Source organism: Pseudopipra pipra, chromosome 9 (genome assembly GCF_036250125.1).
Source record: "Pseudopipra pipra isolate bDixPip1 chromosome 9, bDixPip1.hap1, whole genome shotgun sequence".
Lineage (NCBI taxonomy): Eukaryota > Metazoa > Chordata > Aves > Passeriformes > Pipridae > Pseudopipra > Pseudopipra pipra.
In genome coordinates, this window is record NC_087557.1 from 13,186,996 (window position 1) to 13,214,150 (window position 27,155).

The 27,155-nt window shown below is 36.5% G+C and overlaps 1 protein-coding gene across 11 annotated transcripts in view; it reads left to right on the forward strand.

The window, feature by feature from the left end:
- The window catches only part of DPYD (dihydropyrimidine dehydrogenase), a 337,796-nt gene that overhangs the window by 97,538 nt on the left and 213,103 nt on the right, over positions 1 to 27,155 (forward strand). For all 11 annotated transcript variants that reach the window (XR_010432716.1, XM_064664686.1, XM_064664689.1 and 8 more), the window contains 4 exons: positions 1,193 to 1,354; positions 12,279 to 12,475; positions 16,410 to 16,491; positions 19,702 to 19,789. Coding sequence is in view for 10 of the 11 variants with exons in the window: in XM_064664686.1 (XP_064520756.1) it covers positions 1,193 to 1,354; positions 12,279 to 12,475; positions 16,410 to 16,491; positions 19,702 to 19,789 (529 nt within the window). In the remaining variant the exon portion in view is untranslated. The remainder of the gene's footprint in view (positions 1 to 1,192; positions 1,355 to 12,278; positions 12,476 to 16,409; positions 16,492 to 19,701; positions 19,790 to 27,155) is intronic.

Consider the following 27,155-nt stretch of genomic DNA (forward strand, 5'->3'; position numbering starts at 1 on the left):
AAGGGAAACTATAGCTCTAATATGTGTGAAATATAAAATTGAACAGAAGTTTTGTCTTTGAGTTAGTGAGAAGAATCACTAGTACTAGTTTGTATTCCTTTAGAGTGGAAAAAAAGAATGTAATTGCTAGGAACAGACAACTAGTGCCATGTAAGATGCTGCAGGATATCTAGGCTGGTCTCTCAGTGCTGCTTAAGAAAGACATGGGTCTCCTGCATTGGCTGTCACTTCTGCTGTCTGCAAAGTTATGTGTCAGTGACATCTCCAATATAGCTGGACTTATGTGTTCTGCTGCCAGATTGAGTTTACAGTGTCTTTACTGGCTGTCTTTAGCAGCTCTAACAATCTCTGGCACATCAAAACAGTATAATTCTTCTGGAAGAGCAAAAATATCTGCTAATATGTACAATTTTCATTAACTAATACTCCTTCACATTGGAAAAAATGAGAATTTGGGATAATAGAGTGCCTTACCAGTCACCACAGGCAAAATGATTGAAGGTTCTCCCAGAACGGTTGTATAAAGGGATTACCTGTTCAACCAGGATTAGAATTTCAATGGGGTGTAATAGTGTCTAAGAAAATCCCAAAGAAGTACAGCTAGTTTGTGTTTCCAGGTGATGGACAGGGGCTCATGGTATGCAATAGACCAGCATCTGTAAGCAAAAAGTCCAGTTACACCTACAAATACATTTCTTGAACATTGGCATTTTCTTGGTAATCTCTATATGTGTCTGTAGCATCTGGTTTGACTTTAGAGAATTTTATGCTTTGTCTTTTAATATGCCTGTAATTTGAACCTCCCAAACCAACTGGGCTCCTGCCCAATTGACCTGGGAATGGAGAAAGTATTTTCAAGTACATTATGCAGACATCTTAGTTTTTGAAGGTAGATTTGTTAAGTCACTAAAAATCCAACAACCTACTCAGACAGAAGGTGCTTTTAACTATTTTGCAAGCTAAAAAACAAAGTTTATCTTTGCAAAATCCACAGTTTGTTGGCTTTCTTCTCAATTCTTTGACATAATGCTGTATAACATGTTAATACGTTTAAGTAATGTCAGTGTTATTTAATATATATGTGTTTATTATTCTACTAGCCAGTTATTCTCTTGAATGTTTGAATTTTTGCTTCGTTGGTATGTGACTATCTTTTTTTTTTACTATTTCTTCTTTTCTCTTTTTCCTCCAGAACTATTATGGAGCTGCCAAAATGATTCTTTCTGACAATCCACTTGGCCTGACATGTGGAATGGTGTGTCCAACATCAGATCTCTGTGTTGGTGGCTGCAATTTGTATGCCACTGAGGAGGGACCAATTAATATTGGTGGATTGCAGCAGTTTGCTACTGAGGTAGGTGGGACTTGTCTTAAATTCTTTGTATGTACCGTTGAGTATTGCCTGAGTGGTTGCCTTTGTTAATTAATTGTTTTAAAAAAAATGATACTAATAAAATAAAGGCGTAGGAAGTTAGAATAATTATCCTTTTTCTTGCAGCAGATTCAAAAGCTTAGAAACACTTTCATAATGCAGTACATTATAGGAACATAAGGAACATTATTTGTGAACAAGATGATTCTTTAGAAATGCTTGTAGGTGAGACGGTTTCTTTTATAATGGAAGATTTAACTAAGCCAGGTGAAATTGTGGATGTTACTCAAGTAGGCTGCATAGGGGAAAAGATCAAGTGCACCTGCATCTGTAACTGCATATTAAGGAGATGTAGAACTGTTCTGGGCATAGGGTAGATCCTATAGTAGAATTAATGTGCATTTATACTGGCTTTGAGACAAAGGATAACTTCAGATGAATTAATCTTTTTATTGTCCTGTTTTGTCAAAACTAGATAAATACAATTTCAGGTTGACCTAAAATACATGTTCACGTGCATCTGTTTGGATAGATAGAGGTGCATACAGGTGTTTATGTGTCAATTTATTAGTTCATAAAGGTAGCTACATGTTTTGGCTACTGAAGCAAGGGTTGCCACTTCATGTTAGGAAGTCTTCTCGGGAGTTTCTGTTGGGGTTCTTGTGCATTGTTTGTGATTATGTAGTTTCAGGGCTCCAATTTCCATCTGAAGAAAAACAGAGGCAACTGCTCATTTGTTAACTCCTTTGAAGGGCATGGAGGATTAGTACCAAACTGATGGTCTCAGCTGGCACCTCAACTGATCTATCTGTTGTATTGTTGGGTAGAAATTTGATTTTGGTCTGTAAAAGTGGGGAAGTTGTGGCTGTATTAAAAAAGGCATATGTGTGTGTTAAGATTGCACATTTCTATACAGTCTTTAATTAACGTGCATGTCCCTCTTCTGTATCATGAGCCATTTGTCTGATTATATTTACAAACGTACGAAGAATCACAGAATATGCTGAGTTGGAAGGGACCCACAGGGATCATCGAGTCCAGCTCTTAGCCCTGCACAGGACCATCTCCAAGAGTCACACCAGGTGCCTGAGAGTATTGTCCAAACACTTCTTGAACTCTGTCAGGCTTGGTGCTGTGACCACTTCCCTGGGGAGCCTGTTCAGTGCCCAGCCACCCTCTGGGTGAAGAACCTTTTTTAATGTCCAACCTAAACTCCCCCTGACACAACTTTAGGCCATTCCCTGGGGTCCTGTCACTGGTCACCACAGAGGAGAGATCAGAAGTCCCAATCACCTTTACAAAGCCTGAGGGAAAAAAACAACAGACCAAATAGAAACACAAATCAATCTATAAGTAACAGATGATATGTCTGCAAGGCCAGTTAGTTTATTGTTCTGGTGTCATTCAGAGACTTCATAGACTTCACTTCCTCTTCTCAAGGGCTGTGGGTCATGATTCATTGAGCAAATATTGCTACTGCTGCTGCTGTTCTCCTTTTATCTGTTTGTGTCCCTTCTTTCTTCTCTCCAGGAGACTTGTACATCTTCTGGAGCACTTTTTAAACTTTTCTACTAGCTGTTGCTGAACCCTCTCTCCTCTTTGTCATTGAAGTAGCTATCCAGTTCAATTTTTTGCAGATTTGAACAGAAAAATGTAAGAATCAGTGCAACTGAGACCAAAGTTCTCATTTACAGGATGAGACTAGAGAAACTGAACTGGATTTGTTTTATGTGTATATTCCATAGTTGGGTTTTATCAGTGAAGAGGCAATTTCATTAGCTTTTCTTCTAATGGCCTTTTATTCCTTATATGTAAAAAGTTAGTATTTGTTGCAAAGGAGAAGACTTCTTTTTTCCCTAAAACCCCACCAAACCAAACACAAAAACCCAAAACAACTGAGCAAACAAAAATATTAAGCAGTTGTCAAGTAGATGATAAATACATTGGTGAAATATTGCTGTTTAGGAACCAAATAAAAGTAATATGTGTAATACGTGTCTCTGTTTAGCCCTAATGCTATGATTAATAGAGAGGAATTATGGCTTGATAGATAATACTAAATATCTGCCATTTTTCTTCAAAAATCTTTAGAAATCTATTAAAGAAGCTTAGTGCTAGCATAATGATTGATATGAAAACTACAAAGAGGATGAATAGTTCCAAATTGCTTTGCTCTTAATGTTTCGAGTTTTTTTAAAATTATATTAATTTCAAGAGTTCCAAAGGATAAAATTGTTATACAGTTCTATATAGCACTCTAACAAAAAGAACATTTCAGCAAATTTTATTATCCTTAGTGTTTTATAGTATCTATATATCTAGTATATATGAAATGTAGAAAAATGTTAAAAATGTTAAAAAATTGGTTGTTAATAACCTTTAGATTTAGTGCCGTTTAACAAAGAATTTGTATGTATTGTCATACTCTTACTTAGTAAGAATAGACAGTCACATTTTCAATGAGTACTTTTTAACCTTTTATTCCATTAAATTTTACCATGAAAGTACGTGTAGTTGAAAAAATATAATAGTGTGAGTGCTTCCAAATAACAATCATTACAAAAATATGCATTATAATATTGAAGAAAATAATAAGGTACTACTACTCATACAAAAACTGGCCCAGATACTGCAAGCAATGTGTGTTCACTGCTCTACCTATACAAGTAACTTAACAAATTGTGTAATTTAGGCATGCAACATGTGTTACTCTTAATGAGAGCTGCATGGTAATTCTCATGCATGGTGTAATATTTGTCCCGCGGGGGCTTGTTTACTGAAAACTCCATTGTGCATGAAGCCAGTTTTGGACTTTTTTTTTCCCTTGGAATTAGTCTGAGGATCATACACTTGATGCATTATAAGAGTGAGTGATAATAAAAGGGCACAACTGCTAGCTGAGATAAAAGATAAAATTGCAATGAAGCAGAAATGTGGGTTTAAAATGGAAAATATATGAGTATGATGTGTGCCTGTTTGTGCTTCTGAACAATGACTGATCATCTGTTCATACTGCAGATAAAGCTCCCTAATTGTAAAATATTTGTCTTGCATACGATAGAAGAAATAAAAAAAAGACACCTCAGGCCTCCTGCATTTTCCTTCTGCCCTTTCATATCGTTTTGTAACTATGTTTGGCTCATTCTCAAAGTGAATTGTAATCCAGCTTGAACAAATGTGAATTTTGACAATTAAATGTTCAAGTGGAAAAAAGGAAATGTCCGTTTGTATTTGTGATGTAGAATGTGTATACTGAGATGCAGTTACCATGGTAACTGTTGCATCTAGAGAATAACATGGAGTAAAAGCTCACTATTATAAATGACGAGTGTCAAGCTCAGGTTACACCTGCTACTGCACAGGTCAAAATTATATTAATGTCTTTATCTGTCTCCTTTGCCCAAGTACTTCAGAATCAGGAAACATTCCAGTTTTGGAACAAAAGTTCTGTGAAAATATGCTGAGGTTGCAGTAACAGTACATACAAGCATGGGGTATATGGCTGTCAGTCCCACAAAATAAACTAAAATTACTGGGTACTCAAGTACAAGTTTGTAAGCTTGTAATAAAAAGAAAGTGAGATCTATTACATTGTCCGCTGCAGTATTAATAAGAAACTCTCAAATTACTACATTTTTGGATAGACATTACTGAATCTAAAGGTTCTCCTCTGTTTCTGTTTGGTCATTCTGAATGGAGCAGCATAACCTAAATAGAAAATGTATTATTTTAATTGCTGCATACTAGATATAAACACTGGATCATTTAGTGCTGTGGCTCTTGTGCCAGCTACAGTTCTGGTGATTTGTTCCTCTCTGGAGATACATTCTGACTGCTGTTGTAGCAGAAAGAAAGTGGAAAAGGAAATTTGATGTGTTTTTTTCTGAAAGAGGCATCATATGAGCTTACCTGCTGCTCACCTATAGGCATTTCAGCAGAGCACTTGGTCTGGGAGGAGGGATGTGGTGAGGGACCCCCTGTGAGTGCTGAACCTCCCTTCTCCCCCAGTGTACCGCTGTCAGGGAAGAAGTGGCTGCCCTGAAGGATTGCAGTGTCGTGGTGCACTGTGCCCTTGGGCACAGGGGCCCTCTTTCAGTTGCATGTTGACAACTGACCAGTCTTAATGTAGGTGCAAGAAGAGGGTGGTTCTCGTGGAGCAGCCACTGCTGCAGTTGGATGGCCTTGAGATAGCTGCCTGGGCTCCTCATTGGCATAGGCACTGGTGCTCCTCAGCAGAGGAGGATTGTTTTGGGGACCTAAGATAACAGGACAAATAGAAAAACCTCTCTATTTGAAGGTATTAATTTTAATTTTAACACATCTTTAGGTTATTTTATCTGATAAGTCATGTTGAAATCCACAGTAATAAATGAAACTTTAGGCTTGTCTGAAGGGGACAGTGTAGACTTCTGTAATAGTTCAGGGGATGAATCTGAGGACTTCTGATTTCTCAGGCCAGTGCTGAAAGATTTGCTGATATTTGGGCAAGTTATATAAACTTTTCTACGACATGTTTTATAGGTGTTAAACATTCTTTGTTTTTTTAAAGCATTTGCATGAATGTTGCTGTGTTCGTTTTGGTGGTGGGATTCATGAGACGTTGAGATTTGGACTCTGCAATGTCCTAGGTCCATGGATTTTTTTGGGACTAGCGTAATGGAGGTTTGAAAAGTTATTAATGAGGTGTTTTAGGCCCTGGTTTTGTCAGCACTCACCTACTTGCATAGAAATTTGAAGTGTTACAACTTTAGCTCTTAAATTGTGGAGGATCAACAGGTGTTCATAACCAGCTCATGTCTGTGGAAAAAATGCTGCCTTGTAACATCCTGTGTTAATGAAACTAATTGGGTGATCATGTAATTTGACAACTTCAATAAGATTACTAAGCATGCAATTTGCTTCATTTTGTATTAAAATCTGTGCAGAATATTTTTTTTTCTTCTTTAAATATTCAGCTGCCCCATATTAATGTAAACCAGCCTACAAATAAATATCCATGGAAACCAGCGAGAAAGTGTGAAACTCATAAAATTAGTTCCTAAATGTTACTGATTTCATTGCCTGTATTTTACTTTCTGTGTACTGGCAAAATCTGATAACAATTCAGAATACACTAATAATGTTTCACACTAAAATAAATTCCAGTTAGATTCTACATCAGTAGCTGTTTGGTGTCTCGCTGTCTTAGTGAAGGATATTTAATGGCAAACCTGACGGATAAACTTATTTCTATAGCCTTTTAAGCATGGCAGCAAACATTATAGTTGAAGAATATAAAGGATTTAATTATGAAGTCAAAACTTATACTGAATTTTTCCACTGCTCCTTCCTTTTTCCCGTTTTGTTTTCTTTTTAAGCCTTTTTCTGTTGATGAACATGACAGATTAAACAGATGCACCTTTTACAGAGAAATGTGTCCTATGTATATCTTGCAGACTACTAAGTGTAAGGGGGGGCCCCCTGGTGGTCTAGTGGTTAGAATGCGGTGCTCTCACCGCCGTGGCCCAGGTTCAATTCCCAGTCAGGGAACCCCTCCGGGCAGATGGAGCTCGTCAGCCCTGTAAGGCCATCCATCTAAGAGAAGGTCACTCTAAACAAACCTACGTCCTGAGGACCTCGCTGCCACCGTCCAAGCTCGCTCGGCCCCGGCAGTTGAACCTTAGGATTAAAGGGTGGGCTCAGTTCAGCACACACTGTGTCTCACCTAAAATATCCCTGCGCAGGCTGGAAGGGTGATGACCTTTCCCAAATCTTCATTCGCAAAGACTGGCCATACTACAAGTGTGTTTTGTAGGACTAGACAAGGATTTTTACGTTAACATTGAGGTTAAAGTTTCAGTCTATTTATTGTTTAATACATTCTCTGTCATAGTCCAAAAATAATTTTAAGCAATCATAGGATAGTAGAATGTCTTGGGTTGGAAGGGACCTTAAAGATCATCTCGTTCCAATCTCCCTGCCATGGCCAGGGACACCTTCCATTTGACCAGGTTGCTCAAAGACCCATCCAGTCTGGCCTTGAACACTTCCAGGGTTAATAGAATTATAAATGTTGGAAAATATCTTCAAGCTCATTGAGTTCAATCTTTGACCAAACACCACCTTATCAACTAAAGTTGGCCCTAGGTGCCATGTCCAGTCGTTTGTTGAACACTTCCAAAAATGGTGACTCCACCACTTCCCCAGTCAGTCTTTTCCAATGCTTGCCAGCCCTTTCAGTGAAGCAGTTCTTCCTGATGTCCAGCCTGAACTTCCCCTGGCACAGCTTGAGGCCATTTCCTCTTGTCCTGTTGCTGGTTGCCTGGGAGAAGAGACCAGCTTCCCCCTGCCTACAACCTCTTTTCAGGTAGGTGCAGAGAGTGATGAGGTCTCCCCTGACCCTCCTTTTCTCCAGACTAAACACTCCCAGCTCCTTCAGCCTCTCCTCACAGGACTTATTCTCCAGACCCTTCACCAGCTCCTTGGTCCTGCTGGCCACATTGTTTCTGATCCAGGCTAGGATGCCATTGACATTCTTGACCACCTGGGCACACTGCTGGCTTATGTCCAGATGGATGTCAACCAGCACCCTCAGGTCCTTTTCCACTGGGCAGCTTTCCAGCCACTGTTCCCCAAGCCTGCAGGTGCTGCATGGGGAGGTTGTGAAATGGGAGTGAATAATAAGTAAGTAAAGGTGAATAGAGTAAAACTGCCTGACCCTATTTGAATTCTGTAAGTAGATGGAAAAGGGTATCTAAAGTCTATTGCTCTTAAAAAAAATTCTGATCAGGAAACTCAGAAGTGACTAAAATGATTTACTTTAATTTATTCTAATTTGTATAAAATTTGATATAAAAATTCTGAGTAACAGTTTGAACCTGCTCTAATGGATTTAAATATTTTAGATTCATTTAAATCATGCTTACTATGCCATAAAATGATTTTCATCTGCTTAGCAAAATACATTTCTCTGAGTCACCTGCCATTCTCTGCCAAATGTCACATCTTTTCATCAAAACATACTAATACAAGAATGGGGTAGTGAGGAAAAGAACCAGAATTTTATTACATGAGGAGAACAATAAGCTTTTCCCTATCTGCATTCTGAAAAACAGCTAAAATGAGTTGGCTAAAACCTTCCAGGAAAATTAAACTGGAATCAGATGCTCAGCAATTGAAAGCACTGTAGTTTGTTAAAGTGGGAGATGTTGTGGAACCTGAGTTACAAACTCATGTTGTGAGTTATTTTTATATATTTTGGAATTATGCTATTTGTTGAGTATACTGAATGTTTTGAAACAGGAACTGACACCACTGCAGTGAAAGAATGCTTGATTTACAATGGGGAAGAAAACAAACTCTTACATTTCATGCTGTAGAGAACACTGAGCAAGTGCACTCACACCTTTACACGTTGAAGTGATGCAAATAGGAAAACTGTAATGTGTTATAAATGTCTGAATCAAGAGAGAGGTTTTTTTTTACTTGTTGGAAACTTTAGCAAAATAGATTGACTGTTTTGGTTTCATCGAATTGTCTCTCACTTGAGGACTAAATCTCCATACTTTATAAACTGGGATATCCTTTCTAAGGACCCTAATGGACATGAAGCATAAGAAGTGGATGAAATCAATGTGGGTTGTTTGAAAGGGCCTAAATGGTGAAGTAATGGTGATTGCATGGTATTTGATAAAAAGTTGAGCAATAAATGCCCAATGTTATTAATCTGTATTATTAATCTATTGAATTTGTTTTGTCTGTGTTAGAGAGAGAGAGAGAGAGCAGAAGGAAAGGCAGACATGAGGATAATGGTTGAGCCTTTTCACTGAGAGATTCAGCTTTAAAATTCATTATTTGGTCTCATTGTCCTTAATGAGTCTTGGTTAAAAAACACTGCAAAACAAAGTAAAAGTCCATCCAAACAAAAAATAAATCATATTTTTGAAGGAAAAGTGGAAAGAAAGGCAATAGGATTAAATTCTACCTGCCTCCTGAACAGTCTGAACAGATATAAAAACAGAGAGGACAGTTGTCTGTAACGTGCCATTGAATGCTTGCTTGCAAGTTACTCATCTCTGGCCGCCAAAGGATTTATACAGAGGAATTCAGTGATATCTAATTAGGTGAATTACAGTGCAGGAAACTTCACCGTGAGGTGAGTGAAAATTTTTTGAAAGGCATTAAAGCAGTTTGCTATTTTCACACAGTTACTCTGCCAGCCTTAATATGCAAAACTGCCACTGAATTCCAGATGGCAAGATATTGCCACACAAGCTGGCTGTACTGCATAAAGATGGTTTCACCCTGTTTGCAAATAGGCAGAATTAAAGTTGACCATTCAGCCTGAACTACTAGGATTTCCTGCATGAATGCTTGGTTTCTGAAGCTTAACACTGCACTACAGTACTGCATCACTTTAGTGTAACATTTATTTGATGGGTATGAATGTCCAATAATACATATAAAAATAGTTATGTTAACAATAAAGTAAATTTAGGAAGAATAAATTTGTTAAGCATATGCATATTCAGAGTGTTCAATATACACTCTTAATAAATATGCAAGTTATATAATTTGTATTACTGAATAGCCTTCTAAAACAACTACATGAGACTGTAATAAAAATTTGGTACAATTCAAGCTGTTTCTGTGTGAATATAACAAAGCAGACATTTTAGAAATATCCTATTGCATTTTGATTATCACAGTCTAGTTTTACAGTACAATATGAGCTTTTTAGCCTGTGAAATCCATTAATAACCACATTAAACTTTTCCATATTGTGTGAATTGTCAGGTTTAAATGATTCTTTCTTTAAAACAATTATCTGTCTCTTGCTTCATGCAGTTTGTTAAACTGCTATGTCAATTTACAAAGACTGGGTGCGTTTGACACAGAAATTTTAGAGGGGAAGGAACTAATCATTGGTTTACCTAGCATGAGTGCTCAAGTGCGCATGAAGAAAATGAACATTGATTCAAAATATAAACGAAGAATTCTATTCATGAGTGGAATTGCCAAAGTTTAACTTGAAAACCCTTTGCTTCTCAAATTCTAAGGAAAGTAAAATCTGTTGGTAAACTTGTTAGCTTAAATGTGATATTTATTAAGACAAATGACAATGTATGTATTTTAGAGGACTAGTTAGTACTTATGGAACACAATTCTGCATTGAAATAGGTAGGGAACAGTGTGGTTTTGTTAGTTTTTGAGATGCCTTGGAGTGTTTGTGATATGAATGAGAATCCCCATGCAATGCACTCTTGAATCCTTTTGCCTGCTACAAAGATATACTCCTTGGGTTAAACATTTTACCTCTAATGCCTAAACTAAAAAGAAGATGTAACTGTGCTCTTCCATGCTTCTAATCTTCAGTAGCCTGTAATGCTGTAAGTCTATTCTTTTTCTTTTCGTAGGTTATACATTCATTCCTTCCCCTACAACATATATAAATGTAGAGGACAGTGAAGTCTAGCTTGGGGAATGTAGAATATTTCTGCCTTAGACTTTTACCTGTATACCTGAGCAAAGAACTGATTTAATGTAAATCTGAGAAACTGTGTGACATTACAACTAGGTTAGCAGCCCATTGTGTTGGGTTCTGTAGAAATGAACAGTAGTGGTCAGAGTCTGTTCCAAAGTACTTTTAATAGTCAGGACAGATGGGAGCAAATCATCACCGTTCTACAGGTGAGTGAATAACTGGAGCAAAGGGAGAATGGTCTAACTTTATAGTTTTTGGAAACCCAGTTAAAAAGTGGAACCATCTGAAATAGATAAGAAACTAAAATAAAGTAAGTCCTATAAAAATTATCTAAGAAAAGGCATCTAAAGCATGGGTTACCTTTGAAAATACAACACTGAAGACTAAGGGTGGTTCCTAAAAGACATTTCAAACCCACCTCTAGACAACCAAGCTATGAGTGATTTATTCAGGATCATGCTGGTTGTCTCTTGAAAAAGCAAAGCCCCTTCACTAGCATTATAATCCTTTGCATTATTTGCAGAAGTACTTTTCTACTAGTAAGAATGATTTGTTTGCGGGGAATTTTTTTGGCATTGGAGGGATTCTCTGCCATCTGGCTGACTTTGTATTTCTATTCCATTACTGGTAGTCTGGTTACATCTTTTCTGTAAAATTTACTGTAGTGAAAGATCTGACTTCAGACATTTTTAAGACAAAAAGACCCATAGAAGGACCAAACCCTGCAAATATAACATCCCTCACGAATGCACACATCATGTCATTTGGAAACCTCTATAATGTTATGAAGCAGTCTGGCCTCACCTTGAACATTGTGTGCAGTTTTGTTCACCACAATATAAGAAAGACACTGAGTTATTTGAGAGTGTCCAAAAGAGGGTAACGAAGATGGTGAAGGGCCTTGAGGGGGAGCCATATGAGGAGGAGTTGAGGGCACTTGACCTGTTCAGCCTGGAGAAGAGGAGACTGAGGGGAGACCTCATTGCAGTTACAACTTCCTTGTGAAGGGAAGAGGAGGAGCAGGCACTGATCTCTTCTCTGTGATGACCAGTGACGAGACCTGAGGGAATGGCCTGAAGCTGTGTCAGGAGGGGTTTGGGTTAGATACTAGAAAAAGGTTTTTCCCCCAGGGGGTGGTTGGGCACTGAAGAGGCTCCCCAGGGCAGTGGTCACAGCACTATGCTGCCAGAGTTCAAGAAGCGTTTGGACGATACTCTCAGGCACCTGGTGTGACTCTTGGGGATGGTCCAGTGCAGGGCCAGGAGTTGGACTCAGTAATCCTTGTGGGTCCCTTCCAATTCAGCATATTCTGTGATTCTGTAATTCTATGAGTAATACATCAGATATATGACAGTACTAGCAGAAGCTCCCATTATGTTATTCATAATAAAATTTAAGGAGGGAGTGTAAAGTATGTAACCTGTTGAATGTATTGCTTTTCAGGTATTCAAAGCTATGAATATTCCTCAGATCAGAAACCCTTCCTTACCTCCTCTAGAAGATATGCCTGAAGCATATCAGGTGAAGATAGCTCTTCTTGGTGCAGGACCTGCAAGCTTAAGTTGTGCTTCCTTTTTGGCTCGACTGGGCTATTCAAACATCACCATATTTGAAAAGCAGGAGTACATTGGTGGTTTAAGGTAAAAAAACAATGACAACAAAGCACCATTTTCAATTATTGTAGAAAGCATAGCAAAAAATATTGTGCATACGTAGTTTATGTGTGATCCCTCTACCTTTACCAAAGGAAAAGAGTAGAAAATTTCAAATTTGGAAAACTTATTTTTTATTTAAATAATTATTAAAAGAGGTACAGTTATAGGTAAGCTTTAACTGAAAGTCTAGTGGCTATCTCCTATATTCTGTTCATGTGACCTGTTGAATTCCAGTGTGCAATTGTTATTAACAAATTAACACTTTAGAAAATTATGTCAGGAACCATTTTTCACTTATCCAAAACAGTTAAAACAAGATGAAGTACTTGTAGCCCTAGTGAAAGAATGTTTAAAATGCTTTAGACAGATATTAATTTCATGTTGAGTTTTAGATTTAGAATGCTTTTGTGGACTACCCTATGCAAATAAAAGTGAAAGTGAATAAATCCATCATGTATGTCTGAACTTGCAGCTTTAGTAGACCATACCATATGAGTGAAATGAACCCCCTGCAATTCTCAATCTTCAAGAAGTTTCAGATACATAGAATACCTTTGTAGTTTTCCTATATGGTAAACACTTGGCTGATGTTTGCGAGGTGTCATGTCCTCTACAGTAGAAGATGAATTTTTACCACTGCAACAATGGCTGAGATCATATCTTGTAGGTTTGTTGGAATCCCTGTGTATAAAATAATTCAGGCACTGGCTGATGAATACCAACCCATTCAAAATCAAAATGAAATTTTAGAATGTAAGATATACAAGAGTACAAAATGGACTCACATGAAAGTGTTTAAAAAATGAAAAATATAAGAGAAAGAAGGGTGATGCACTTAAATTTTTCAATGCAGCATCACTGAAATCAATAGAGTTGACACGGTTAATGAATTTGATCCATAATGTCATAATGTCAAATACTTATTCAGTGCTCTGGAAGATAGAGAATCAATGCTGGAGAAGTTGAACTGATTACTTGCATTTTTCCCAGTGAGGTTCAGAATTATTCTACCTAATTACCAAGGTGTTAATATGTAGGCATTTAACTGTGGAGCTGTTTAACTTGAGCTAGTTGCCACAGAGGATTGCAAATTTAGTGTATGAAATACCTCTTCACCTGCTGAGTTGCACGTTTTCATAAATACCAGATTAAAGTTAGTTTTGTTGTTGTAAAGTAGTCGGAATTAATGAGACATTTCTAGCAATGAGGCCTTATTTGGTAACAGGTTAGACTCAAGTGGGACTTGGTGATACAATACAGTACTTTCTGCAGTTGTTTCGGTGCTTATAGAACAATGCTACAGTTGCTTAATGTGTGCTTCTGTATTTGAAGCAATGTGATCTTGAGTTCATCATGACTTAAGTTGAATTTAAAATAAAGTTTAGTCTGTTGTTTGTTCTACTGCAAAAAGCCTTACACTGAGCTTTGTCTGTTCTGTTAGTATCCTTAATTACTGAGGAGTGCATTAAAAAACTTATTTCTTTCTTTTGAGTCCTAATGAACACATAGCAATCAAAGTCAAATTTTACTTCCATTCGCTGAAGAAGTTTTCACATCTGATTTAAGGACATCAATTCTTTTTGTCCTTATTTTAATCTTGAAACAGAATGGAGGCTGGCCTGTGGCAGAAGTCATCCATTATTGCATTCGTAACTCTATGCAGTACCTCTTTTAATAAGTTTAGGTTATTGATGGGTGTGTTTTTCAGGCTTCATAAACTTATTGCAAATATCTAAGAAAACCAAATCAATTTTGTATTTTGAATCAGCTGTTTGAAAGGGCAGTGCTTTTGCCTTTTTTTAGTTTCTTCAGTTGTTTTTAAATAGGATGTTCCTTGCATCTTAGCTAGCTTTCATAATATTGTGACAATAGAAAAATGTCTAGTGATGGCAGTTCTTGTAATGAGATATTTAAATGTAGTATGACTCCATGGTTCTCCAAGCACGTATGAATTTTTCACATTTAAGGGCAGGTTTTCCTATGTTTCACCAGTTGTGTAAAATTTATGCTTTATGATAGAGTAGGCACAAGCATATCATGCTCTTGCTTAGAGGCCATGAACAGGCTTCACTGCATGTGTTCCTATCTATGGCACTGTTTTACAACATGCCAAAGTACTTCTCTCACTTGGCCAAAGAGCTGTTCCTTGAGCAAAAGTAATTTGAGAACACTGAGCAACACCAAGCACCTGTCCAAGCAGCTCTAACTTGGATCAGATTTGAGGAAGAGATGACTTTGTGGAACACTGTTCCCATCCACTGCATCCCTCCTGCACCTCTACCCTGTTTCCTTTTCCCCCCATTTCTCCATTGCAGAGTCAGAGACCATCTTCTGCTGCTGAAAGAAGTTATATTAGAATTATTTATGCAATAGTTGAGTTTCATAAAATGCTTATTTTCATGGTTAATGTGCATGCAAGTGCCTCCCCAGAACTGTGTGTATTTAGATACATACATGTATGTGAATATATTCACAGCACAAAACTGTAAGTAAATGTTTAATAAGAGCAAAAAGTTTCTTACAAATTCTGACAGTGACATAACACAATCAGTTCTGTTCTGGGAGCATGTCGTGGAAATGACAGGCCTTCAACAAATATATAGATGACTTGGAAAATAAAACTTTCCTTTTTTTGATTAATTTCCTTATTGAATCACTGTTGCAGAATCATATTGATATATTAGTTTCTGCCTCAGACACTTTTTTACTTAGCATGACCTATGAAAGTTGTATTGTCTTGACATGTTCATTGTATGTGACATTTACAACACTTTTCATGCACAGTGGTCAAGAAAGGTGTAAAAAGGGCAGTATTAGAAATGATAAGGAGGAAAACCAGTTTCTTATCAATATAATTAAAGTTGATGCAACTTAAAATAAATAAAACCCTTCTGGCCTGTCAAAGTTAGATGTTAAAGATGGTGTGGTCAATAACAATATGCAAACTGAAGCTGCAGTGAATCTCTTGTGCCGGTGCTTTGTTATGGAAATTACAGATTCATTAATTCAAAAACAGATTAGACTGTTTGAAGCTTAGAAGTATCTGGGGAGTGACTTTCACTTTTCTGCATATTTAGGTTTTATCTTCATTGAACCGAAGTATCTAAAATAGAGCTTCAATGTGTTTACCTGTAACATGGTTTACAGTAGAGATTTTGAACTAGGATATGTAGATATCATTTCATTGGAGATAAGTTTATATATTTTTATATCTGTACCAGCAGATATAAACTGAGATTCTATACTGGAAGAAAACACTGCAGTCTTCCCATTCTGTGGTTCTGGGAACTTGAAGATGTCATTCCTAATCTTCCCCAGGAGGAAAAAATGCCAGTTAATGAACATTAAGTCAAAAAGCAGACATGAAACCAACAGCTGATAGGATATTTGTCCATCCTGAAAGATCATAAAAAATTTATGAAGTAGAAATGGAGGCGGGTACAGTTTTAAATACCATTGCTCAAAATAGCATATGTAATGCTTTTAAAAAATTATATGGGAAATCTGATTCTCTCTTATTGAATAGCTTAGTGAAAAATTGCTAGAAGGTCACTTTGCTTTGCATGAAATCTTTTCTTAAATGGATGTCTTTAGTATTACATATTCTCGTGAACAAAAGGAATGGAGCCAAAGCTCTTTAGAACTCGAGCTTAACATATGTTGAATGGTTACCTACAAGTGTGGGCAGCGTTGGCCTCAAGGTACTGCCTTCCTGGCCTGTATTTTTAGCATTGGATGAATAATGCTGTTTTGTCATTCTAACAACTAAAAAAAGTCAGCAGTCAACCTTCAGCACATTTCCATTCATGTATGTCAAAATTAAATAAGGTGTGTTATAAGTATGGAATTTTTAACAAATAAAAAAATCCTTTCTTCCTAATAGTTAAAATTATTTCACAAACGTTTTTATTTCTTTTAGTATGTCTGAAATCCCCCAGTTCCGATTGCCGTATGATGTAGTGAATTTTGAAGCCGAGCTTATGAAGGATCTTGGAGTGAAGGTAATGAAAAATATATCCTGCCTATGTATAGCTCAAAGAAAAAAAGAACCAGAACTCTGCCAAAGATTAACAGCAAAATGTCATGCACATTAGTAAAGAACGATTAAAAGCTATGCTAGACAGAGGCAGGAAGATGCTTCCTCTTGCTCAGGGCATTTGTCTGTCTCCTGTCTGAATGCCACTAGTTTGGAAAAGGGCAATCAATAGTTCTCATCTGGCATGCCTGCATGTGATTAATTGTCTGTAAGAAACAAATTCCTAAATTGCTTTAGGGGTTCAATGTAGCTATTGGAATGATTTGATTTTTTTTAATCAAGTTTTTTTCGTGCAAGTTTGGCACTACTTAAAACTCTCATATTTGATACGTCTTTTGTTCCCTCTCCCTGAGTTTTTTTTCTCAATGGTTTATCATGCAGTTTTGCATCCAAGTTAATTTTATAATAAAATACATCAAATTAAATGAAGTATTAACATGATCATCTGTTATAAACAATAACAGTCATTCAACTTCTTGGAAAGCAGTAGTTATGTATTATTCTGTTAAATAAATGTGTGTTGTTTATAGATAATGGGAACATCGCTTTATTGTTAATTTAGGAGTTGAGCTGAAGATTTAGATAGTATTTACAATTGCTGCACATTTTAATAGAAGTTACAAACTTAGAATACATCACTGGATGAAATTTTTGAGTACCAGGAGGGATACTGTATTTTTAACATGATACTAAAGCATTCAGTGAAGCAAGAAATTCTTATTGGAATCTTTCATATTGGTTCATATTGTAAAAGCAGCAGACTGTTGTCACAAGACCTGAGTGAGAACCTCATCCTGCCCAGGTTTTATAGAAATGCTGGTAAGATGTAAGACAAGACTTTAAATGCCACAGGTCTTTTTTTTACTCTTAAATTCCCTTTACAACCCTGGAAAAGACTGACGGAATGGAGGTTCAGTTAGGGATGGGACTAAAAAAGAACATGGAGACAATTTTAGGTGGTTCCTGGGAATTATCTGCCAACCTCAGTTCCCCAGGCCTCCCTGTTATGACAAGGTCTTCAGAATGGACTGATAGAGCCACCATGTCATCTTGACCTGCAAGTCTTGTGCAGTTTTGGAGTGCAGCAGAGAATCTCAATGTAAATTTGCTTCCAAGCTCTGCCATTGGTTTCCAATTGACCCTTTGGCAAGCTGGTTAAATAAGTACCTTAGCTTTATACCTCTATAAGCTGGAAATATTTTCTAGTGTTTACTTAAAGCATTTTAAATCTGTGGTGGAAGGTGCTGTATTGTGTAAATGCTCAGTAGTGGTGTTTATTCAAGTAATTCTGCTGAAATTAGTAAGAATTAGTCAGCTGAATAAGGATTACAGAGCTAGGCCCTAGGAGTATTATGAATCCCCACATAAAATAATATTGCCATTTAAATTCCTTCATTATGTTTTCATAACATATGTACACAATAGGATAAAAAAATATAATGACAATTTATGGAATATCTCTTGTTGTGAGTGAGGATGAAATCTATTGTTTAAAGGATTGCAATAGTACGTGGCTTTTTGCACCTCTGATAAAATTTATACTAAATCTCCAAAGACAAAAAAGTCGGTGTCTTAAGTAATGTTAATTGTATTTTACTTCTACTTTTTTTTCCACCAATAGGAAAAGTATATTAAATGGAATATAGGCAGACTGAATAACAAACAAGATACATAGTGACAGGAAGGCTAAACTGTTAAGATCACGAAGTATAGACTTTACACAGCAGAGCGTGGCATTCTGTAAAATAAAATCACAAGAGATGTAAAAAACCTGGGGGAAAATATTCAAGTTCAGGGAGCCTAAAATACGGAGATAAAACCACACATGCCCATGTCAAGGAGTACAAAATATCAGGAGAGGCATCACACACTATGTGCTCAAAGGCCTTGGGGTTCGGAGCGATGAGCAAAAGGTGTGCGTATCTCCAATTGCATGACCTCTACATGGGGCCTGCCATACTTGGTTGGCTGAACACACAGCAAACACTATTTTTAGTCTCACTCTTAAAACTACTGTAGTTACTCAGCCTGTGCAGAGGCTGCTCAAAGTAAAATTGCTGGTGGAACATTGCTCTAGAAAAATTTTTTGGCTTTTGCTTCTGGAAGTAAAAAGTAATTGAAAAGAAACAAGTTTAGATGATTATAGGTGCACTTTTGTTGCTGTGACTTATTCCTTTCAATAAATGAACACCAATCCCTGTACACTGGGCATTGTTGCTTGTCTAAATTAGAATTAACAATTTCAAGTTTAAAACAAAACTTATTAATAATTTTGAAAACCTTTGTTAGTTTACCATGCAAAACGTGCTGCTTCATTATGGTTGAGTAGGGCACGTTGTAATTTGCAAAGAGCATTCTTCAGGCTTACTGTCATCTCTGGCCCTGTCAGGTTTTCTGAATCCACAAAAGCACCATTGGCTTCACTGAGGTTTTTTTGGCATAAAGGTGTTCTAGCTAGTTGTCTCAGTGCAAAATTTGGGCTGTGAGCTTTGAGAGTGCAGCATAAAGCAGTACCATCCTTCCTTGGGGACTGGCATTGCATTCTACACTATTAGAGGCCTACCAAGTGCCTGATACTCTGCAGAAAAACATTGCTTGGTTTTCTCTTCAGAACCCCTGTTAATACAGAAGAGTGTTATGTCATACTTTAACTAATGTCTGTGCAATAACCTAAACTGGTTGGGTTTTGGTTGGTGTTCCAGTTCATCTGTTCAGGACATATTCCCTAGAGGAGGTTCTTGCTTCCACATAATTTTTCTTAAATTCTGATTTTCAAATGGATATACAACCTTTTGTAATCAGCACTAAATACAGATATTTAGTCGCAGGAGAAAACTTATGATTTTCAGCTCTACTTCTGTATTTTGTTCCATAGACAGGCTTTTTTTGTTTGTTTAACTTGCTTTAAACCTTTTAGCTTAAAGGAGAAACCAAGCTAGCCTCTGGTGGCCCCTATCTGAGGATAATCTGAAGGTACCTTTTACCTGTATGTAGTTCGGGCCTCTTGCTTTAAATCAGAGCCAGTCTGACCTTTTAAGCCTGGCTTGAGGGGGGAAAAATTTTAATTTGCTTTGTTTGCTTACTAGAAGATCCTGCAAGGTGTCTATATGCAGGACACAATAGAAATTATTTTCACATTATCACATTAAAAGCAAGCAATTTTTAATTCTTTCAGATAATTTTTAATAGAGGCCTTGCAGTGAATGGAATGACACTCTCTACCTTGAAAGAAGATGGGTATGAAGCAGTCTTTATTGGAATAGGTAAGAGCTCACTGTCCCGTGTTTTGTCATCTTGAAATTGAATGACTGCCTGGGAATAAACTGGGACTTGTACCTGTCTTAATAGCATGATGGGGGATAGGTTCAATTTGATGCATTATGCAAGTATGGAATAGAAGGAAAATGTAAAAAAAACCAGGAAGCTAAAGCTAGTGGCCTTAAGACAGTTATTAAAATTATCACATTTATATTATAGATTTTTAAGTAAAACGTGAATGTAGCTGAATGGGTTGATATATTGTTTGTTTAAATAGTTAAAAATGGATGAACTAAAAATTTGCTTGTAATTAATTGCCATATTGGCCTAGAGCGATACACAAGTTCAGTTTTCAATTTTTGTGAACAGCTTACTACACCCACATAATTACTGAGTCTATATGTAAGCCAGTGATACCATGCTTGGTTGCTTTTTTCTTTCGTCCATATAAAACATGTAACATCCTTCTGATAGGCTGTAGTGAAATGTACTTGTGGGGTGGGTTAACAAAATAAGCTGACTTTGACTTATACTAAAACTGGCATCATAGGTCTATCTTCTCTCATATGCTAGAGAAGTCCTGCACCTGCCTGCTATTTGAATCATTGCTCCTTTTTAATGTTAGATTAGAATTGTTATCCATTTACAAGTATTTTGAAGTACAGCTGGACCCATTGCTGCCATATGATAGGCATGTTGAGCAGGTATTGTCTGCAGTTGGTATGAGGCTTAATGCTCTTTATTGATCTAGACGTTGCCTAAGTGAACATAATAGGAAACAAGTTGTCCAACTGTTCCTCCTTCCTATTATTGATTACAGAGATGTAATTCTTAGTACAACGACAACTGTTGTTTACCATCTGGTTATGCAGTATAATAAGCTTTGCAGGTCTATTCTGTCATGTAATGATAGTACAGAGTGCTGTGATTTATATAATCCTAAATCCCTACATTGTGAGAGAACTCCCATGTATAGGAATTCTGATGTGTCATATTTTGACGTAATTGTATACAAGGCAAATGGTCAAAGTTATATTCTTTATTGTTTTCATCTATGTCTTTCAAACTGCATTGTGAAATCTCACCAATGAGGAATTAATTCATAACCATTTGTCTTCTGAGAGTCTAGCATTTAGGAAAAAAATCAGTCATATTTTGAACATTAGCATCACTCCTCTACATTTCTCACTCAGAAGCTTAAATAAGTTCAGAGGTTAGCAGAAATGACCACTGAGCACTACACATAGGATTGGAATGTTTGGTTTATGTATGTGGGTTTATTTTCTGACCTTAATAAAGTTATCCTAATATAAAATATTTTTGGCTAGAAATACAAATATAAATAGACAACATTGTGCCATACAGATGCTAGGGAAAGGGACACAGCCAGAAATTTAATAAACAAGAGATGGCATCTGAAGCATAATTCTCCTGTAAATCATGTGTTCATTGATTATACTAGGAAACAGAGGGTATAAATGCTAATGAAGGATTATGTGTACCTACAAAGTTTTGTTACTGGAAGCTACCTTGCATTTATGATGAAGTCGGTCCCTCTCTGTACCCCCATGTCTGCCTGTCATCTCACTTTTACAGTACTGTGTAAGACACTGGACAGTAACATGGCCTTGCATACTGGTATTGAGAGGTTCAGGATGTGCCAAGGGGTTACATATTTGTAGAGTTAGCTGTATTAATGCAATAGAACATTTATAAGCTCTCAGCAACAGCTACTTTTCCATAATGAGTCTGTACTGCATTTCTTTTTGTGTTCTTTGCCTACTGAACAAACATATTCAATGAAATGTCACATTTGAACATTACCCTGAATCATAGGGGTAAAATAATTAGGGAACTACTTATATAAAATGTATTTTTTTAATTGTAATTTACTTCTGAATGGCTTTGTACCTTGATGGAAAATAAATATGGTAGTTTTCAATTTTCCCTGTTAGTGGAAAAAAGGAAAAGTAAATGAGTGCGTAAAAGAATATGAAGTCCGTGATGAGACAAGAGTGTGAGAGGATTTTTTCACAGCAGTGTGATTTTTTGAAGAGCACACCTTTGGTCTTGCAAATGAGATTAAACTCAAGATTTTGTTAGTTGGAATTGTACAGGAGTTCATGTGTGATTCATGAAACAGAAGGGCACTTGTAAGTAGCCAGCTGCATGAGAGCAAGTAGAATTGCAAAGAGAACTTTGAAAACTATTTTCCACACAGTTATGCATCAGGAAAAATCTGTTGCCTGTGGGAATATTGTGTGCAGTAAGGAAAATGCTGTCTGCTACTGGGTCTGTGGAAGGTAAAGCATAGGTGACTGAGGTTTGATCACTTCTAGCAAGTGACTACATTGAAGAAAAATGAAGAGCAGAGGCTTTTTGTGAGAGCTGTTTGGAAAGGTATTAAAAGTGTGCTCTAATCAGTGTATTTGCTCTAAGTCTTGAGTGGTAAAGTATTCCCAAGAAGTTCCCTAAGGGATACAGGTTAACAGCCTTACTCTGAAATGGATAATAATAAAAGAGGATGCTTAGCTTCAAGTCTTTGCTTACTGAGGCATTGAGGCTATGATCGTTTATCTTAAAGTGAAGGATGCTCTCCAGCCAGTAAGTCTGGTGCATTTAAGTCACTGGTTGAAAGCTCAGAAAAACACCTTGTACTAGACCTGAAAACAAACGGATGGCCAATATGTGTCACCAACCTTTTGCAACTTCTGGAGTCTCAGTTTGAGTCACACCTTACCTCCATCTTATCTTTCCTAATTAGGCTGTGAAGACTGATGTGGAATTTGGGTGTACAAAGACATATGTTGAACTAGAAAAGACTAAATCCTAGGAAAAGCTTTCATAGTTACCTGGATAAGCAGTAGTGATCAAACTGGGCAATGGCATACTGGAAACCAACACTGCCCTCTGATAGCAGAACCTCAGAACAAATTGTACGTGGATCTTAGTCACAGGCCTATTACCTTTTTTACTTTTGGTAGCTCTTTCCTTCAATCTCCAGATTTTTGTCTTATCTGAGCTGTGTTTTATCCAACTAGTTCTTAATGCTGTACCTCTGTTTATTTCTAGAGGACTATTATGTGAATTTTCCCTTTCTATCATTTGCTCTCACATCCCTTCAGTTTTCTCTCTACAAAGATGTATATTTTGCAACATCTGTCAGTAGACGTATCTGGTGTTTTGCATTTAGTGACCCAAGAGATACACCATTCTTCTGGTTTTCTCCAGCAATCTCGATTTCAGATGCAGCTAAAAGTATTAAAGGGTAGTCCATGAATCTCAGTTTCTTACATCAAAAGTAATGATAGACAGTAGCATGCATGAGAATTTTTTCATAGGGCTAAAGAGTAGCAGCTAAACAATGGAAGAACAATATTCTGGGAGTCTCTACTTTTAGTTCTTTTTTTCATTGTCATTTAGATAGGTGCAACTTCTAAATTTATTCAGTCTTATTTCAATGGCCAGTTAATAATGCTAATTAAAAATTAGAGAAGAATTAGAGTCCTTAAAATTTTCATCTCTAAATTCCAGCTATCTTCAATTTACAAATATTTTGGGTTTATTTTATTACAAACATTAATTAATAGGAATTAAATCTCCCAATTAAACATTCAAAGCTTTAAAACTAACCTCTACAACTAAGCATAGAAAAAACCCCATCCTGTCCTGATTTGATAGATTACTCAACATACTTTACCTAGAATCTGCTCTTTGATAAGAAGTGTTTGTGAAGAATTTGTGACTGAGCTGACAAATCAGTTTGAAAATTTTGCCATTAAAAAAAAAGTCTCACATCAGTTGCTGCCTTCTGTAAACACCACAGAGACTCAGGGCAACAGAGAATAAGCATGCTGAGAGCAAAAGGGAGAAATCAATGAAGGGGTGAGGGGCTAGAGGAGAGAGCACATGGTCCTCAGAGACAGCAAAGTAAGGCAGCGAAGGGCATCTTATGGAGAACAGAGTAGTCTGAGCACTTTGTGTTGAACACTTTGTGTTACTGTGTCTCTTGGTGGACTTTCAGGGTGCAATATGATTTTTACCAAAAAACAAAGGCTATGTGTATGTCTCTCTCTTGGCTATCAGAGCAAATGCAGAAATACTAGGCCTTTATTACTCATCCTTCTAGAAGTTCGGCTACATTCTTTGGAAAACAGAATTCTTTGGTTCTGTCTTTTAAGACTCCACAAAGCGTCGTATATTCTTTTTGAAAGAGAAAATACAGAACAATTTCTTTATACAACTACTTAATTGAATGAAAATGAATGAACTAAATATTTATAGTATTTAAGGACATTTTTCATGTGAGATTCAAAGGAGTACACAGAAATGCTATCAGTATAAACATTTTCTCCAGACTTTTGCAGAAACCCTTATCTTTATTCTATAGCATTTTGTCATAACGTAGGTGTTTTATGTAAGATTAACATTCTCTTTAGATGAATATCAGATAAAAATATATCCTCAAAGATTTTTTTATTTGGTAAAATATTTTAAAAAATCTTAAGCCCCCATTCCCAGAAATTGCTTAAACACTTCAGTGTTTTCAATTTAAACTTGCAGCACTAACTAACTTCCTAGTTAATTTCTCATTATAGGACAAATGCTGCTTGTAATGAAGCTTGCTTGTTTCTTCCTCCATCTTCTGATGCCAAATTACTATAAAGTTAGGTTTATTATATAAGAATATTGAGAGGTTCTATTAAATACTGTGAAATGGTGGGTTAGATGAGCATTCAAAGTAAATCTAAGCAGATTGTTGCTTGGATGTATCCTAAATAGTATATCCTGCTTGCAAGGGTTAAAACCGTACATTAAAAAAAAAATTAAAATTAAATCCCTTGTGGAAAGAACCTTTGTCATAATTGCAGTCATTTATAGTTAATTAACATAACACTCAAACAATGATATAATCAGATCATGCCATTGATTAGAATGAAATTACACAGCAGAAAAAAGAAATTAAAAGTCCAAGCATTAATGTACCTTGTTTTAAAAAACCTCTGTGAGATTGATTTACTCTCTCTTCCCCAAAAAGTAAGTAATCTCCTCATGCCTGTTATTATCTTCTGATTAACTATGCAGTGCCACCTGGTGTGCAGATGGGAGGAATATTACACATCAAGAGCTCTGTTCACACCCACCCACACAGATATAAACCTACGTGGCAAAAAGTGAACAGATGTTCATTTTGCTTGTGCTATAGGAAAAAATTGTGCATCGTACTCCTGATTCATAAACTAAATTTGGAGGACATGAAATCTGCATATGGGGCCCGTAGGCCCATGGCCAGCACAGACATTTATGAAGGAAATATGTCATGTTCAAAATAGTTCTCATTTCAGGTTGTGAACAGACTTTTATTTGTTTGCTTCTCTGGTTTTGGTTTACCTGGTATTTCTTTTTCTCTTCACTTGCTATTTCACTTATCTTGTCCAAATGAGTTTAAAGGCAGAGTCATTTGAAAACATATCCAGGATTTATCTTTGGTTGGTTGCTTTCTGGAGTTGATTTCTGTTTCATTGCTTTATGATGTTCCCAAAAATTATTCTGTTAGACCTCTTTGCAAAGACCTGTTTGCCTCAGTGGTAATTTAGCAAGTCACGTAAATTACAGTGTATCTTGGTTAAGGATGGATCTTGAGTACAGGCATTGTGAAGCCTTAGGCTCTGAAGATTGCCAGCTCTATATTTGAAGGTTTTTCGGTGTTGTTTTTTATTATTTTGTAATTTAATAAATATTTTGACAGTTCATAGGTTATACAGCTTTTACTGCAAGGAAACTAAAGCCTAAAGATAGAGAGATTAAACACAACAAGTAGGGAAGAAAAATAATATGTTGGAAGGTAGCACAGGAAAGAATGATGTTGGAAACATGATCAGCTAGATATTCAAAATAAATGTGTGCCTAGCTTAGTTCCTGGATTTGTTTCATTGCTGCTTGTAAACAAGGGTGGTCACTGTTTCAGGGTCTTGTGAAGACAGTGCTTTTCACCACGGATTTTAAATGGTGACAACAGCGGCTTTTTGAGCACTGGTATCCTTATACAATAAAAGATATTAAAGACTGCAGAGCCAGGGAAAACACTTGAAATTATATCTTATTGTGACAAAGCAACATATTCAAATCCATTTAGCTGCAAAAAGCTTTGAGACTCTGGTATTAGAAATAATGAGAATGAAATAATCAAGATGAGTCATGAAGTTAGACAGAGTGCTTTGAACCTGAAGAGAAACAGTGCTGAAGAACAGTGGCAGGATCTGGACAAGCCAATTCAAAATATTTCACAATTGCCTTACAGGATCCTGAATAGTTTTAAAATTAAGAAAAATAGGTTTTTAAATAAAGATCCCGTGAGAAGGCCAGTGATAGATGTGTTTGCATTTAGTATGCAACAGGATCAAAACTACACATTGAACTGCAGCTGTATGAAATGAAGTTCCATGGAAGAAAGTCTACACAAGTCTCTGCAGTCAAGTGTAGGACTTCTTTATAGTCTATCTCCTGGAGAGCCTTAGCTCATGGCTCATAGCTTGGAGAATGAATGCATCCTTCTATAACGCCACATTTCTTGTTTCATGGCTCATGTGAATGATATTATGAACAAATTACACAATAATTGATTCTAATGCAAAACTTGTAATTCGTCATTTTATTCTTATCTTTTGCTACTCTTTAATCTAAAAAGCCTTGTTATTTGTAACCAAAAAGAATATATTTATATTAGAAAAGGAACTGTGTGAAAGAACCTGTTCTTACATGTTATAGCAGATGTCTGAACTCGCTTTTATTCCCAGTGCAGCATCTTTCCTGGAGACCAACTATGTACATAAATCCAAGAATTTTTATGCTTGAGGCATCTTTTTCTACTATTGGCATTTGTAGTAAGCTGTTCTTTCAGTTCTTTAGACCTCACTAGTGCTCTGGATATTGGTGGAACATTCCTAATACACATCGGAAGCACTAGGCAGTTGAAAGCTTTGAGGGCTCAGATGCACAAAAAAGCTTATTAATTATTAAAAGTCTTAGGACACTTTCAAAAATACTGATAATCTGCCCTTGGGCATCCTTAAGATATTCACTTGTAAATTACACAGATTTTTCTGCTCTTACTTACTTATCTCTGCTACCAAAAAAATACTTAGCATAACAATCTCTCCTGCACATGTTTTACAAAAGATTCTCCTGTCTCCTTCCAAGATGCTGGACAGTCTGCCTGAAGAAATGCTCATCTAAATATAATGATAAAATAATTCAATTCATATTGTTTTAAGAGCAGTTTATTTTTTTTAATATCTGAGTGGATTATTTAGTCTAACATTATTTAACACTTTGCTTGAAGATTATTCAAGCATATATTTTTAAGAATTT